Source organism: Eptatretus burgeri, chromosome 10, assembly GCF_056783735.1.
Source record: "Eptatretus burgeri isolate ZD-2024b chromosome 10, Ebu_testis_v1, whole genome shotgun sequence".
In the NCBI taxonomy this organism is placed as follows: Eukaryota; Metazoa; Chordata; class Myxini; order Myxiniformes; family Myxinidae; genus Eptatretus; species Eptatretus burgeri.
The window spans coordinates 93,320,673-93,338,534 of NC_140970.1; the positions used below are offsets into that span (position 1 = coordinate 93,320,673).

Sequence of the window (17,862 nt, forward strand, 5' to 3'; positions counted from 1 at the left end):
ATTCTTCACCATTGAGAGATAGGGCCAAAAACTATATGTAGCATGAATGATATCTCAAGAAGTTATGGACGGATTCGGTCAAAACTTGGTGGACACATTGGGTGTGTGACAAGGATGAAGAGTCTTGATTTTAGTTCAGGTCGGGATCCAGATCTGGGCTATCAGTGGGATACGAAACGTAAACTCTTTAGCCTGGCGGAGGTCTGCGCTCTGTGGAGTGCCATTTCATTTTGCCAAGTGTCGCTCTGTGAGTGATTTTTCATTTGTTCGTTTGTCTGCTTCTCTGCACAGAATGTGCTCACGTTGGCCACCATCACCACCTCGTGGTAGCCTGTCGGACACATTCTCTTTTTTTTCAACCAAGTGCAACGAGAAAGTGTGTGCAATTATAATGTGAGTACGTCTATAAAGTATGTACAATTGGAATGTAAGAACGTCCACAGAATACGTACCATAAAACCACACGGAACAAGTCTGGACGAGGGTTTGCAATCTTTCCTTGTTCTCGATATTCATTGTGATAAGATTAAAAGTTCCAAATTTATAACAGATTCATACAGATTAATGTACAAAACATGGCATTGATTAAAATATTACTTATTCCATCAACAATTATAAGCTCCACCTGTTCAATAGCTTGTGTCCATTCAATCCCTTGTTCATAACAGGAGGCGATGTGCAAGGTGGCCCCTGACTTCAATGATGGGGAGCAACATGATGCCCAAGAATGTCTGATGGTCATTCTAGATAAACTCCATGAAGAACTGAACCAGGTTCCTCCGTGCCACTGCAATATCGACTTGCTCCATCTTCCTGACAGTGTAACTATGAATTTCCACCCTTCATCAATTACATCATGGGAACCGTGGTGTCTGTCAGTGGGTTCATCTAATTCCCGTTTCTGGTGGCCACTGTGCTTGAAAAGCTGAGCACGCATTCAAAGATAAATATTCAACCAGAAAAAGAGCATGATGACAAACTAGATACATTTTAAACATATAAACACAACATGGAATTGGTTTGTTGAACATTGCGTGAAGATATGACCCTCGGTTTATCACCAAGTTGAACAAACCATGTCTGCATTCTTTATAACAGTGGCCGATATGAAAAAAGTCTTTGAAGAAAGCTTGCGGTGCAAAGTCGTCATTTAATGATAGAAACGCCTCCATTTGGCATTGTCACCTGAAAAGAACGTTGAATAATAAACTTCAAAGGTTCAAAATAACCTCAAATTTAATTATCGGTGGACTCGATGATGTAATTCGTTCCACTTGGAGCGTCCGCTCTGAGTCGAGGTGGTCGGTGTTTCAACCCCGGCTAAATATTTCGCAAAATCAAAGGCTTCAAAAATGGTGTGTGGTGCTTCCTTGCTTGATGTCAAACATTTACAAAGGATAGAGCACATACCGGACCTACTGTCAAATGTTATGCTTGTAGTTGGCTTAATGGTTCAGGTGGTGGGGTTTGGATCCTGAGGTCCTGAGTTCAAATCCTATTCAGCTGTTAAATTAATACCAGGTGGTGTTAACTCGACCTGTCATCCTTCCGAGGTCGGCAAAATGAGTGCCAGCATGCTGGTATACTGTGTCGGAGTGGCGACCCGTCCAGGATTGTGCCCAATAGCCAAGGAGATTGCTAAAGCAGCACCAATGCTCTGCACAGAGTATGGTCCCAATCTCCTCCTCTCCTCTCCTCATATTTTGGCAACCATTGTACAGGCTGGATTTGCTGAATGATCTCTTTCTGTGTTGAAGTTATTTGGCCTTGGAAGGGAAATTATTTTTGATAAGTTGCAAACCATAGTGTCTGTCCGTGCGTTCGTGTGTCTCCCCTTTACGGCGGCCACTTCCGATGTTGCCTTTGAAAACCTCAGCATTCACTTTTGAAATGACGGGAGAACAGGAATGAATAATGTTGATGCCAAATTTTATTTCACAACCAGGATATTTTACTCTGTCGTTGTACAAATTGAACCAATGCCACCCGATGTTGCACCACCATTTCACAGTGGTCAGTATAAGTAGCTCAGAGATTTGTCTCTGAGTGAAACCAGAAGAACAACGCAATTGACATTTTAAAGTCCATGGAATAATTTAAATTGACATATTAACTCACAGAGCCGGCCCGTCGCTTCGCCGACAGAACAATTAGTCATCGTATTTACCAAAAATTTTGAGTGAGAAGTAGGAGAAGGTGGAGAGCAGAGAGTACAGAGTCGACAGAGAGCAGAGAGTACAGAGTCGACAGAGTGGGGGAGGGGTTGGAAAATTTTGCAAATAACAATATAATATACATCAGGTGGAACGATGTTTATAAAATTATCAGATACACAAGATCATGCTGCTGCTATGTGGGAAGTTCACTTTGTCATATTGACTCGACGCACCTTCTGACTGGCAAAATCATCCACAATTTCATCAATGGACAGCTGGGGCAGAAGGTCACTCTCAATGTTCATGAGTGTGCAAGAGATCAGTCTTCCTGTCCCATCGATGTTCATTCAAACAGTGTCTTCATGCACTTTTGGGATCTACTGTAGTCTCCCTGCGGCAACAGTTCTTGGTTCTCCAAAGTCTGCTTGAAGAGCTGCTCGTCACAATGCTGTCGCTCAGAAAGTCCATGCTTCACCCACTAATCAACGATCTCACCTGTTGTAACGCCAGGCCACAGTCCAACGTCATCAGGCAATCCTGGGACTGCAGCAGCAACAGCAGTGAATTCCACATCCTTGTTATCATGAATTCCCGTTCCCTCAGTGACATCGACTTCAGTATCGTCAGTGGTCGTATCTTCAGTTTGGACTCCTTCTTCATTTTCATCTTCTGTCTGCGGCTGAGAACTTGAAGCGGATGATCCCTTGTACCACTGATCAATTGTCGGGGTCTTCGCAATGACAGCAGCGAGTCGATCTGCCTTTTCCTTTTCGCTGCGCCACTCTCATGCACATGGTGACGGTGACTGTCAGGCTGCTGACTCATTATGTCACGTGATGAAATGAAACAAAAGACAGATGTAGAAACAACAGACAGATGTAGATATCAACTACTTCCACATGATCAAAAAATTTCTAAAACCTAAAAAAATGACAAATATGTTGAATAAATATGGATGCTTACATTTCCCTTCTATCCAGATAAAAGTTTGATAAAATTCTTGATTTCGTTGAAACTACTCAGGTTTTTTTAATTGGATAGAAATTGTTGGCATTTATTTAAACAAAAAAAATGTGTTTTCACGAACATGTGGAGGCCCCAATTTTGTGTAGGCCCTGGATCACGTGATCGACTTGCCCCATCGTAAATATGGCCCTGATGAACATTTATAACATCAACAGCGTTGTTGAGACACTAACACTCGTATTCATTGCAATTGATCCACAGAGTGTCACAGACAGAACTTCCCATCATAACACCGATCTTTATCAGTCTCACATCGGGTTTGCCTTGAATGAAGATCAGTTGTTGGGAGTTTAATTATTGAGGAATATTCATTGTTTACTGTGAGAAAATGTGGAATAATGTCGCGAGTGTTTAAGAGGCAAATGAGACGAGCAATTAATTTTTCTGTTTGATGAAGGATTAACTCGTATTTGGAGAATCACCACGTCGTTGTTGCATGAGTTGTGTATTTTTCCTTCCTGATTCACTAATCAATCTTCTTATTGTATAAAACTTGAAGGATTTAATTATTTCTGGAAATTTAAAGCTGTTCCTTGCATCTCGTCATTAATTCTGTCTTTCTCTTGGAAATGTATTAACACTGCAGACACTGTTGAAGTAGCTGGGAATGGATCCTCCTAAGCCCATATTGTCCTGGATCTTCTTCACATCCATCTCACTACATGTCGCCCCTGATTTTAACAGTGATCGCGAGCTGCTTGTGTTTCTACCCGACGTAATTTTGGTTGTAATCTCGTCCTACACCGTCTTGCCTCGCACTCACGTCATTCGCTCTGTGGAACCGTCTTCTCATTCAGTCTGTTTTGTTGAGAACAGAACCAAGAGCTTGCCTCGGTGTGTTTAGCATTGCTATCTGAACCAATGGCTGGTGATGCTGAGAAACCAGATTCAAATCCCCTTTACTTCAGTCCTTTTGATGGATTGATGGATTTATTTAATGTGGTATTGGTGTGGTGCAGTCATGATGGGCCAAATGTCCTTGATAATACTTATTATTCTTTGTTATATTTTCCATGTTTTTGTTTCTTGTTCTCGGTCTCAAGCTTTTCTGTTGAACGTTGGTATCATTGGAGTGCCACCATTTCCTGGCTGTTTTACGTTTTTGTGAAATGGCTGTTGCTCACACATTTGTATGTTTTGTGGAACAGGTTGCAGGAGCGAAGTCGTGGGAAAATAACAAATCGTATTTCAACAATTCCATCATTTACGACACATTTTATGGCCAACAACATGGCCTCTCTCTCTCTCTCTCTCTCTCTCTCTCTCTCTCTCTCTCTCTCTCTCTCTCTCTCTCTCACTCTCACTCTCACTCTCACTCTCACTCTCACTCTCACTCTCACTCTCACTCTCACTCTCACTCTCACTCTCACTCTCACTCTCACTCTCACTCTCTCTCTCTTGCTTGTTGCCTCTCTCTGTCTCTTCCTCTCCCTCTCTCTTCTCTTCCTCTCTTTCTGAATTCAGTTTGACTCGTGAAGAACCTGTCCTTAAGGAAGGGATCATTCCCCTCATCCATTGAGAAATACAGCCAAAAACTAAATATTGCACGATATCTCAAAATGTTACAGACGGATTCGGACGAACTTGGTGAATAGATTGGGTGTGTGACAAGGATGAATTGATTTAATTTCAGTGAAGATCTGGATCCAGATATGATAATGTTTTTATTGTTATTATTTTAGTGATTCGTCACCTTTGAGTGATCAGGCCAAAAATGATAAATAGCGAACTTGGTGAATGAGTTGGTCACATGATGAGAACAAACTGATGAGATTTTGTTTCAGGTCCGGATCTCGATCCGGCCTGTCAGTGGGATATAAAACGTAAAATGTTCAGCCTGTCGGAAGTATGCAAAATACTGAGTGCCGTTCAAGTTCATTATTGTATCAGTTTATTGTTCATTCATCTGTGATGTTTTTGATGCCATGTGGTGAAACAAAGGAGCTGTTCGGCTTTACCTTTCATCCTGGTACTCTTGATGCTCCTGAATGCACCGGTGTTGTCACTATAATGGAGTGTGTGTTCCTTCGAGTTCAACGTTCATAAATGGACCCCAGGATATACGAGTCCCCTCCATGATAACCAGTTGTGACGTTACAGACCCCACACACATCTCTCATCTGTGAATAGAAGGAATAACCAATCAGCTCTCACCTAATCAAATAAACCCAGGTGGCTATGATAATAAAAATTTATCGTCTCCTCCCATGATCTTCTCCCTGAAGAAGCTGCGTAAACCAACCAAGAAAGGCTACAAAGGTAAGCCCTTTGCTGTTTCAAACCCTTCCCAGAGTTCCTCCACAGCTGCTGTAAAGACATTCACAAATGGTACACACGTGAGAACCCCAATGCTGCACACCCCATCAGCAGCCGGACCGGTTTCCTCGCTTACTGGCGAATCCTCAGCGACAACGCAGACAGCAATACGTACCAATCAGGCTCCCAAGGATGAACCATGTGCAAATGACAAAAGCAGTCAATGTTTAAATAATTAAGAACGACCAACCAACATCTCTCTTCTTTGTTTGATGCAGCTTATTTGGCAGAAAGGGCATGGATGAGTCATTATATTTATGTGCATATATAAATATATATAATATATATGTGTGTGTGGATATATATATATATATATATATATATATATATATATATATATATATATATATATATATATATATATATATATATATATATATATATATATATATATATATATATATATATATATATATATGTTGTTCATCTTTCGGCTGCTCCCGTTAGGGGTCGCCACAGCGGATCATCCGTTATGATCCGCATACTGATTTGGCACAGGTTTTACGCCGGATGCCCTTCCTGACGCAACCCTGGTCGCCTCTTTCGACACAGGGATCAGGATTTGGGTTTCGCCATGATTCCGGGCTGCTCTACACCCTGCCCAGTGCAGAGCTCCCGTCCTCAAGCGATCCTCCAACCCAAGCCTCCGAGTAGCCGGATTACAGGCGCACGCCACTACGCCCGGTATATATATATATATATATATATATATATATATATATATATGTATGTATATGTATATATATATATATATATATATATATATATATATATATATATATGTATGTATATGTATATATATATATATATATATATATTTTATGTGTTTAAACTTTCCCGTTTTGGATAATCTTCTCACTTATTAAAATAAACGAGCAAATACAACATGTTACTTCACAGATAGGGATATTAAACGGGGGGGGGGGTGGAGAGAAAGAGGTGGGGGAAAGGGAGAGGAGCGAAAGAAGGGAGTGTGGTTGTCTGGAGGGGAATGTGTGTTCTGGGCATTTCAAAGGGGAACTTGAGGAAAAGGAGGGAGGGGAGGGGAGGGGAGGGGGGGGGTGTTGGTGTTTAAAAAAAAACTGCTTTAAAAAATAAGAGAAAAGCTTTCATTTCTCCAATTCACACATTCCTCTCCTCAACATCCGGAGAGTTTCTGGTGGGGTCGTGTGTTTTGATGGAGGATAGAGTGAGAGGAAAGAGGGGAAGGCAGCACATTGGAGGGAAGGCAGTATGAGGAAGGGAGGAGACAACGTGAGGGGCAGAGGGAGGGGAGGAGGCAGTGTGGAGGAGGGAAGGAGGCGGCATGATGGGGGGCAGTGTGGAGGTGGGGGAAGCAGTGTGGATGGGGGAAGGAGGCAGTGTGATGAGGGGGGAGGGCAGGGGAAGGTGATGGAAGGTCACGTGAGGGGAAGATTGCAGCGTGATGGAGGGGAGTGGGTGGTGGGGGGTTCTTCCATGAATTTTTCTTCCTGTTATTTCTCTCTTCTTTAACCAATCAAACAATTAGTTTAAAATAATTTTTATATTCACAAAACTTGTTTCTTTCATTAATGATCTTCTCTTTTCCATGATTTTTCTTACATTCATGAATATAACTCTACACCCCCCTCCCTCCCTCTTTACCCCTCCCCCCTTATTTTGGGTTTTTCTTTGTTTTCAGGGATCGAGGCATTTTGAATCCTTCTCCTGCTTATCGCTGCCTCTGCCACACAATGCGAAGCATAAAAAGAAGATTCATCTCACAGACTGCCTGTCATTGCTTTTCCCAAGTGATACAGAATGGTAAGTGGTGAATGTAGTAAATGGTCCAAGATAAGGTGATTGAGACCGTGTGTGACTAAATATGAACAACTTATCAGATGCCAATGCGCCTCCATGATTGTTTTCGTGTCTCATTGTGCTTTCCAGTTATTGTTCTGATTGCATTGAAATGAAAAAGGGGACGATGCAGGGATGCATTAGTCACCTTCCTGAGGTGCTGATCCTTCACCTGTTACGTTTCAACAACTTGGGAAAGAAGATCAAAACCCTTGTTGACTTCCCATTGAGGTAAGTACCTGGGAATGATGAAACATCAACATATTGCTCTCAGAACATGCAACTCCAATCAGAACTCATCACAATAGACTGTCATTTGCAGCTTTGGATTACAAGAGAGAAGTAATTATTGTCCCATGAGCCAGGACAAGTGTGTCTGGATTTGTTTTACCCTGATCAATATGTTCAAGTCTTTGTTCTTCCTCTTCTCCCTGATCGACCACACAACATTGTTTGATGCACCTTTCTGCTGCAGTGGTCTTGAAATGGCGCCATATTGTGGCGATGCTGTCATGACAAGCACAGTTACAACGTACGACCTGTATGCTGTCATCAAACACAAACGATTGCTAATGGACCTGGCACACTACACCACCATCGCACGACGGCCATGCACCTCTGACACTCAAAACAGTGTCCTCGGTAAGGTTGAAGGAGCGAGTGGAAATTGTTCGATGCTTTTTGTGTTTGTTTGTTTGTTTTACTGTTTGTGAGTTTATCTGGGGTTGAATATCACAAGTCATTTGAATATAAGGATCTCCAAACCAAAAAGATTTTAAAGGAATTTATTTTATACTTCAAGCATTTTAACTTGTAAAGGTTTGAAGAATATTTTTAAACGCTTATTGTTTGTTATAACTGGGTCACTCGTGAATGTTGGTGTTATTTTATTGATGACTGTAGATTCAAGGACAATGCAGCCAAATAATCGTTTCATGTTGCAATGATAAGAGTTTTGTTTTGAAGATGTGTTTTCTGATCCCACGGTGTGATGTACAGGCTGGAGGAGTTTTGATGATCATGAAGTGTTCTCTGCGGAAGAGCGTGAGGTTTGCAAAAAAGATGCTTACGTGCTGATGTACCATCGAAGGCGCAGTCCGACGGGCCGCACCTCGTGCTAGAGATGCCACCATATTGTGCAAAAGGGCAGAAACAGCCACACACCAGGTACTTCTTCTTCTTCTTCTTCTTGCTATGGCAGCTTGACTGCCAGGTCGCTATTATTTTCTTGGAGTGTGACAATGCCGCTGATGCTGTACCCCCATACCAGTACACTGGTACTCATTTTGCTGATCTTGGAAGGATGATGGGCTGAGATGACAGAATAAGTCAACCCCACCTGGTGTTAATTCAATGGTTGCGTGCTCAAACTCAGGACCTAAACATTCTGAGCCAGTCATTCTAACCACAAAGCTAACATCAGGTTTACCCCAGGTATTATGGTGAGGGAGGGAAGAGTTATAAATCATGTTTAAAAAGCTCCCAAGTCGTTTATCCCATGAAAATGCCTTCCGAATCCAAGGATACAATGTGATGAGGGCAAATAAACCTGAAATCCAGATAGGCGGCTCCGTTTTATGTGCAAATGATGCTGACCATGTAATCTTTGTCTGTTTGACAGAGTCTCTGGGCCTCGGCCTCTGGGTTGGAGGAGACGCCTTGGTGCAGGACGATGTCCAATGGAGATCGGGAGAGTCCTCCTCGCACTCCACATTTCGAGATATATATATATATATATATATATATATATATATATATATATATATATATATATATATATATATATATATATATATATATATATATATATATATATATATAAAATGAAGTTTACAATACACATGTTTTTGCTTCATTTTCCGTCATCCGGGTTATTTTTATTTTCAGGAGCGATCAAGGTAGGTCTGTTGATAATAATTTTCCATCCAAGGAAATTGAAAATTAACTTTTTCACCTTCACCAAATGGATCCTGACTATGACCGCCCTCCAGTGGGAGACGAGCATCTGTCCCATTTGGGACTATTCATTGTCAGTTCTTGCAAGAAGGGAATCAAGATGTCATGAAAAGGTATTTTTGGGTTGCCTCTTGCCCTCTGGAGGTTATGGTGGGAATTTGGACTTTGGTCGCACCTGCTCTTATATCTCACCTGCAAAGCACTGATCTGCCAGTTTATCGTCAGGCTGAGAGTCACACCCAAACCAGACAGCTTGAAAGGAAGTGCTCTGTCTGTGCATAATCACGTCAGACATATTGTCATTATCCTGTTCTGATAAAATGGTTCTCATAAGTAACTGATCTTTGTTGCTTTGTTCTCTCAGCCCCGAGTTTTACACCAGACCTACAAGAAAATCAGTGGAAGGACCGAATGGAGGGAGAAGTGTTGTTTCAGAAAAGTGAATTCCAGTGCTGGGAGTGGTTGAGGACATTGTTTGGTGGATGATGTCACTGCATTATGTTTAATTTTTGTCAACCTTTTATTGCACAATCCTGTACATCTGTTATTTGAACAATAAATCATCATAATTGTCTTCCATGTTGTGTTTCTTTAATATGTGAGATTTTTCTCTTTGCCCATTATGTCCAGGATCTCTTCTTCTTGATGAGATGTTGTCGATGCAGTGAGGTTCTCAAAACTGGGCTTCAGGTGAGAGTGTTTGGAATGAAATTGTTACGTTTCCACTTGTGTTCTGAGCACAGGGTTTCTGGGGAGAATCAAGCAAAAGGGTAAAAGAGAAGATTGAAAACTACACTTTCAAATATAAATCTCAAAGTTCGATGATGATGAGCAGAAGCAAGAAGGAATTTTCGCCTCCAGTTGAAGTTGCTCACAGATGTATGGCTGTTCAGTGTTCACATAAGTTGATCATATTAGCAGTCAAAGTCGGGGCTCAACCCCCAGCGGCTCATTCATCACAAGGATACACAAGATGTGAGACCAACATCCTCCATCACTTAAGATGCTTTGGAACCCGAATATCCATAACACCCTTTCAAATGCTTAGACCTTTGAAGGCCTTTTAGATGCTTTTGATCCCCAATACACTCAAGCCCCCTCGTCACCTAAAACTCTTGAGACCCCACTTGACCCGACACAGCCGGAAGACCCTCTGGAACCCGAAGACCCTTTGGACCACATGTAACCCATAGACCCCCGAAGACACGATATATATATATATATATATATATATATATATATATATATATATATATATATATATATATATATATATATATATATATATATATGTATATATATATATATATATATATATATATACCCCGTTTGACCCATTAGAACCCCTAATGCCCTGCAGACTCCAATTCACCCTTTCGGCCTGGAGACCTTCACACCTTTCAGACCTTGAAGGAACCTTGATACTACTTTTTACAATTCTGACTCTTTGGACCTTAATTTACACTCTTGAGATACCTTCGACCTTTTTCAGATCTTTGGACCTTTTCAGACCTTTCGACGTGTTTACACATTTACACCAAGAAAAAGAGCAATCGGAGATTACAGACCCTCATCAGGACTTGTTTTGTGTGGTGTTTTTGTGCTGCTGTGTTACATAATTAATTACACCTAACTGGCAGTGACATTTATGACCGGTTATCAAGACATCCATCCCACTTTGATCGGACACTTGACCCTGACCCATGACGTTTGTGATTATTCAATTGAATTCAGAATGGGATTAAAATTAATTAAATTCAAATCAAATGGAATCAAAACCAAGACTTGGGGAACATTTGTGTGAGATTTCCCGTTGATCTGTCCAGCTGTTCTGGAGAAGATTTTTAGATCCTCGTGGAGGATCTCTAAGTCTTACTCACGTTGTTGTTCTTCATCTTCTTCTTGTGGATTTTTTTGTTTCACAGCCTACAGTTTACATCGAAACTTCCTGAAACTTGGCATATATCTGTAAAAATACCCTGCGCAGACAGTTACCATCTCCGATTTTGAAAATTCCCCCTAGAAAATAATGGAAATCGCCTAAAAGTTATCTCGGAAACTAGGCAAGCTTTTTGAATTCTGCTTATGGGAATCGAACAGAACATGAGCAGAGATGAATTACCGCACATATGATACATCACTATGACGTCATATCAATTTTTATGACCTCATTCCTATTTTTTGACATTTTTTGTTTCACAACCCAGAGTTTTCATCGGATCTTCGTGAAACTTGCCATGTATATGCAGAAAGCACGCGCAGGCAGTAACCATCTCCGATTTTGGAAATTCTTCCAAGAAAAAAAGTTGACGTCATAATATCACCGCAAATGGAAATCACCGATACCATTATCTCCGAAAATAGGCAAGCTGTTTGAATTTTGTTTGCGGGAATCAAGCCGGGCATTAGCACAGATATAATTTATCGCAAACCTGATACATCACAATGACGTCATATTCGTTTTTATGACTTCATCATTAACAGGATGAGGATCTTAGCTCATTTGAGCTTGTTTTTGGTTTTTGGGTAAGTCCAATGTGGCTGCCAATCCATGTGACCTGTGATATTATACAGTTGAACCTTTTGTTCACCATGGATAGGCTAAAGAATCACTGAAAAAAATACATGTGCGGTTTCACCTTTTTTTGTTCAACAGTTTCAGAGAAGATTTTTGATGGTTTTTTTCATCTTTATTTTTAAGAATCTGACTGCCAAACCACATGACTCGTGATGTCATCAATTTATTTTGTGTGGACCAATTTATCCCCAGATGAACCTCAAAAATGTGCATACTTTATCGGGTGAAGTATTCTATGTGTGCAATTTTGACATCATAAGGGGAGGAGGAGATTGGGACCACATCATCTGGGAGCAAACAGTGATTTGTGTTACACCTTGGGGTCAAAAGGTTTGAGAGCAAAATTCATCCGATGGTGGGATGGGGACCTCCGAATGATCATTCTTAAGTTTTCCAATTGGTGCATTAAGTAGGGGGCGCTGCTTGAAGTCCCCCCCCCCCCCCGCCCAAGTCAGTTTAAATTACATTTTTGAGTGCATCGATCAAACCTGTACCAAAAGTTTAAATTTGGCACTGTGATTACAGGTGTGCCATTCATAAGTGTCGAATTTGTTTCAAAATGCATTGAAGAATGGCCTAAAGGGGCGCGACTTTCACATTTAAAACACATCTCAAGTGCATCAATGAAACTTTATGGAAATATTCTTTTGACCTTCCTGATGAAGGATCAGTAGTTCTCAAGTGATCCTTTTGGTGCCAAACCCATTTAAGAAGCCACAATGTATGGAGCTAAGGATAGTGTAAACACCAGCCTGAATCAGTGTAGGTACGATAAGTTCATGAAGACATACGGTCCAAGGGGAAATGGAAAAAACCTACTCGCCAATTTGAGGGGCATGGATGCAAGTGGACTACAACCTTGCGAAGATGAGCTCAATACTCACACTAAGCATGCTTCCTTTGTTGCCAACATGTGGGCAAGAGCAGATCAAAATGATATAGAGCAGCATCCCACTGAAGAAAATGGCTGGCAGTGAGTTGATGACCATTACAAACCGGTTTGGTTCGAAGGGGGACGACTTCCCGAAAGTCTTATCCCAAAGACAGAGGAATTAGAAGCAATGGATAAGGAAGAGGAGGATGACATGGAAATTGCATCTTCAGATGAAGATGACAGTTCTGATGAAGATGTCTGGAATCTTGCAACAAACAGGCAGGCTGAAACTATAATTGTACCAATACGAATAAATACTAGTGAACTCATGATTATAGACATATTCAAAGTATAGGAATAGAACTTTTGCCTCACAGTATGTGTGTGACTCATCAGCAGTTTTGATGTTTTGTCTTGTAAGTTTTTTTCGATAGATTGATATCATTTTAAAATTTAGCATGATGTGGATATGGATATGAAAAGGTAGTCATAGTTGACACATGACAAAAGTTTGGTTTTCAAAGAGCATAACCACTTGAACATAGGCATGTTAGTGTCCTGTTGCAACATCTATCTTTTATTCCAGCAATGTGTGTGTGTGTGTGTGTGTGTGTGTGTGTGTGTGTGTGTGTGTGTGTGTGTGTGTGTGTGTGTGTGTGTGTGTGTGTGTGTGTGTGTCTGTCACCGCTGTTTCTCGACAACCACTGGTCTGATCTAATTGAAACTTGCCAGGTATATTGCTGGGGACCTGTGTATGTGCCTTTTCAAGGTTTGATATTAATCGGACAAGTGTTTCCCAAGTTATGGCCATTTATTCACCAAACCAATGACAGGACACGTTGCTGCATAGGCGTGGCTTTTGGGGAAGAGAACGCCTCAGTCACGTTCTCCATCACGGGTTACAACATACGGACTTCCGGATAGTGATGACTTACTGTATTCTAGGAGGATAATCACATTTATTTAGCCTGGTATCTTTGTGTGTCACTTTTTGGTACAATTAATGAGGGAATGAATACATTTTATATAAGAAGGGAGAGAAAAAGAAAGAGGTCGCGGTCACGGTCACGGTCACGGTCACGCCATTATAGATGTTATGGCCGTGGACCGTTTTCCGGTGGCTCTTCTTGTGTGCTGTGCTGTTGTTACATTATTGTAACACAATGCTGTGCTGTTGTTACATCATTGTAATATAATGGTGTGTTGTTGTGCTGCTCGGTGTGGTTGCACAGACACAAAGGCTTTTGCCTGGAAGAGTCTGCCTCCCTTTGTATGCTCTCTTGTTTTCCAACACTCGATTCATCTCTCCCACATACCCCATCCCCACCGCTCCAGTCGGGATTTCTCCCTCCGGGAATCACCCCACGGGCTGAGATCTCGACTCGGCCAAAAGCAGCATCAGGTCGTTCAGTGTTAACCTCCCTCTTTCCTCCATGACCCCAAAAACGAGCCACGTCTGCTGCCAACATTGCAGCACGAAATCATCCAGGGCTCCAGGCAGTCCGGCAGAAACGTGACTGGTCGCGGAACGCCATCCTGATCCTCAAGCCACAAAGGCGTGTGTGTGTGTGTGTGTGTGTGTGTGTGTGTGTGTGTGTGTGTGTGTGTGTGTGTGTGTGTGTGTGTGTGTGTGTGTGTGTGTGTGTGTGTGTGTGTGTGTGTGTGTGTGGCAATAATGCTCCAATTCGAACTATAGCATGTGAGAGTTGTACTCTCATATACTCTAGTTGGTAACAGGTCCTACTACAGTCGTCTTGAGAATTACGACACTAAAGGAATGCTTTTTTGTCTGGGTGCAAACAATGCCTTTTTAATGCAAAAATGTTTTACTTTATTTCATCTTTTGTTTCCCATTAGAATACAGTGGAAAGTGGAAAATGCTTCATTACTTTGCAAAAGACTTCTTTGCTCCAGTAGTGCCAATCTTGTTTGAAGATGAAGAGGATCTCCTGGTTTATGCAGTGTCTGAACTAAACTTTGATCTCAAGTTGATGCTGAAGGTAAAAACGAGTGTATTTCGGTTGTACATTCACCATAATAACCACCTTGTTTTGTTGTCATTATTTTAATCCAATGCATTTCTTCTGCTTATGCAAATCCATGTGGTGTTGATAAACGAGCAAATACCACCCGTTGCTTCACTGACGGGAGTACTAAAGGGGGGGGGGAGGAGTGAGAACGAGAGGTGTGGGAGGGGAGAGAGGAAGGAACGGGGGAAGAGAGAGGAAGGGACGGGGGAAGAGAGAGGAAGGGGGAGGTACAAGGAGTCGAAAGAGAAAGGAGGTAAATTTCCCACAGATACATATAATCTTTTTTAGCAGTCGGAACTGATGCTAAGTTCAATTCTGGAACTTAAATTTTGTTATTTGGTTTAGTTCAAGAGATTCTTGAGGTTATGGTATGCGCGGAAATGAAATAAAGCCATAAATGTTGGCGTCTCCGGGCATTTATAAGCATTGCAATGTATCCAGATGATTTGTATGTATGATGATCAGGCATTCAAGACAGACAAGGTGACAAGCATGAGTGAGGAAAGTGACAAAAAAAACTTCATCGTTTAGAAATCGTTGCAGCATGTTCCAAGTTGAGGGGTGGTTGAGCTTGTCAAAAAATGGTGGCTTCAGACCCCACCGGTAACCCAGGATTCATCTTAAGACCCCATAGAGAGCGAGGTGACCAAGGATGGTGCCTGATAAAGGATAATTAAATAAGGCTGTTAATTATCTTCAAAAGGGGTGTTTAAATTTACCCAAACACCAAATTTCACTCTTGCACTCCTCCCTTGGAGATCCCTTCGTATGCATGAAAAGTTTCAGGCCGCTAGGTTTCATGGTTTTAGAGTTATGGAGGAGACGTACACACACACACACACACACACACACACACACACACACACACACACACACACACACACACACACACGCACACATTTACTTGGACAGATAATTGGGGTTATGTTACTAATTATTATTGCAATCTCACTCAAAGTTATTAATATAGATTTTTATTCTATGCACAGATTAGTTTGACTGTTGCACACAATTACAAGTACTTATTGCTTCGCTTGCAAAACTGTTATTGCTGCAATATAAGCCTTTCAAAATGACGTCATCCGCCAAAGAATGCTCAGCGCACATTTGCAGAAATCCCTCGTGATCGAGGTAATCGGGGCGGGGGCATATATCATGTGTGCCAGAGAAAGATTAATACCTAAATGGCTCAAAAAGCTTCCAAAATAAGCTAAAATGCTTGGAAAAGCACCTGAGAGAAAGCGTGCCTTTGCGCAACAAAACATTTGGAGAACTTTCTGATCATCTCACCCAAAAAGTTTATATTTTCAGCCCGTACTGCAAAAACTCCTGACGATGAGGGCCTGTGGACGGTCACGGTCTACCCGACCTCCCAAATCCATCCCGATCAGTGAGTGGACTTTGAACCTTGTGGGATTGCCTCGTGTGAACATGTCAGGCTTGGTGATTTATTTAATGGATGTCTTCCATTGGAACGACGATGCTGTCATTCCCAACATTCAGGCAGACCGAGTCCGATTTGCATTCAGGAACAGAAGAATTGTGGTTAACCATTTTGAAATTGCCATTCTTTCATCTAAATGCTGAAAATTATGTTAAAAAGAATTTAATTTTATATTTCTCACTCGTAACGCCAGGTTAAAAGTGCCTGACAAGCCGAACTGAATCCATGAAAAATACGCACAGAGCACATGCACAAAAGGCCTCATTATCATTCGTACGTCATTTTAAAAGTCTCATATTGAAGCTTCTGAGGAGCAGAATGAAGCTTCAGACTTGCATTCCCTCAATAATATTTTTGATTCACTTCCTAATTGGCCTGGTCATTGTCAATGACCTGTGAATATGAAATTGCAGCTGTTAACAATTGATCACTGACCATCTTTACAATGCAATTGCATGATCAAGGTTGTACACTATTCTTTTTTTTTTCCTTAAAATGTCTTGTGTATGTAATATTTATTTATTTTGGTGGATGACTGCAATATTGATTTTGCTGTCATCCTTTCTTATCTTACCCTTTTGTCTTACCATAATAATCCACGAGATTTCATCGAACCAAAGGTGACGCAACAAGGCCAACTCTTTTAAATCAAACCTTCTCGATGCTCCTTCCCCACTCACCTATTCTCCATTCATTCTTGTTCTGCAGCTGACTGTTTACCATTGGGACTCTTTCCAACCAGCATGCCATCTCAACAGTTCAGAATTTCTGCTGCATGCACGCACTTCCCAGTCGGTCCTTCGACGTCCCCTCTCTACGCTTCTTGCATCATGTGCAGACTGCTCTCCCACTCTCTGCCTGCTTACTGCCCAACTCATGACCTCCAATGGTATCCACTATGGGCAGAGGAATTCTCATTTTCCTGTTCCCCTGCATCGTGTCACAGGGCTCCATGGATTGGTGCAGGCATCATCATCATCATCATCATCATCATCATCATCATCATCATCATCATCATCATCATCATCATCATCATCATCATCATCATCATCATCATCATCATCATCATCATCATCATCATCATCATCATCATCATCATGTCCTTTTATTGACTCATTTCTCGAGGTCACGTTTAAATTTTCCTCACATATATACAAGACCTGTCTCTTCACTGACGGGAATACCAATTTTTGCTGCAACGGCTAATCTACAGTGCTTATAGAAAGTCTACACCCCATTTCAAATTTTTCACATTTTGTTGCTGCAAACCAAGGCTATAAGGCTATATACAAGGCAAAATAAGGCAACTAATCTTGAAGGCCTTGGTTTGCACAGCATCGAGCTAAGCAAGGTGTGAAGCAGGGTAGCCAGCCCTGAGAGGAGAGCAGTACTCCATCAAGCTGCGGATGAAGGCTTTATAGGTGAATAGAAGTTCAGGTGTGCCAAGGTAGGACTTTACACAATGCAGGATGTCCAGTTGTTGAATGACTTTGGAGACCAACTTTGAAATGAGGTTTGTCAAAGAAAGATCTCAGCTGAAAGTAAGACCCAGAAGTTTGAATGGTTGAACTCTCTCAAGAGGATTGTTTTAAAATGTAAATGGGAGGGGGGGGAGCTTTGCCAGATGGTCCTTTTGGACAGAGATCGTGAGTGTGAGAGAT

General features: G+C 41.5%; 1 protein-coding gene across 3 annotated transcripts in view; it reads left to right on the plus strand.

The window, feature by feature from the left end:
* Positions 1–17,862, plus strand: part of LOC147019134 (ubiquitin carboxyl-terminal hydrolase 21-like) — a 57,404-nt gene that overhangs the window by 35,192 nt on the left and 4,350 nt on the right. Inside the window, exons 7-16 of one of the 3 annotated variants that reach the window (XM_085900020.1) lie at positions 669–821; positions 7,162–7,283; positions 7,410–7,550; positions 7,795–7,961; positions 8,319–8,486; positions 8,590–8,753; positions 8,941–9,388; positions 9,640–9,965; positions 14,585–14,727; positions 16,910–17,167. In XM_085900020.1, coding sequence (XP_085756146.1) covers positions 669–821; positions 7,162–7,283; positions 7,410–7,550; positions 7,795–7,961; positions 8,319–8,440 — 705 coding nt within the window. In that variant the 3' untranslated portion in view covers positions 8,441–8,486; positions 8,590–8,753; positions 8,941–9,388; ... (1 more) ...; positions 14,585–14,727; positions 16,910–17,167. The remainder of the gene's footprint in view (positions 1–668; positions 822–7,161; positions 7,284–7,409; positions 7,551–7,794; positions 7,962–8,318; positions 8,487–8,589; positions 8,754–8,940; positions 9,389–9,639; positions 9,966–14,584; positions 14,728–16,909; positions 17,168–17,862) is intronic. The other 2 variants (XM_085900021.1, XM_085900022.1) reach the window with 2 other exon arrangements.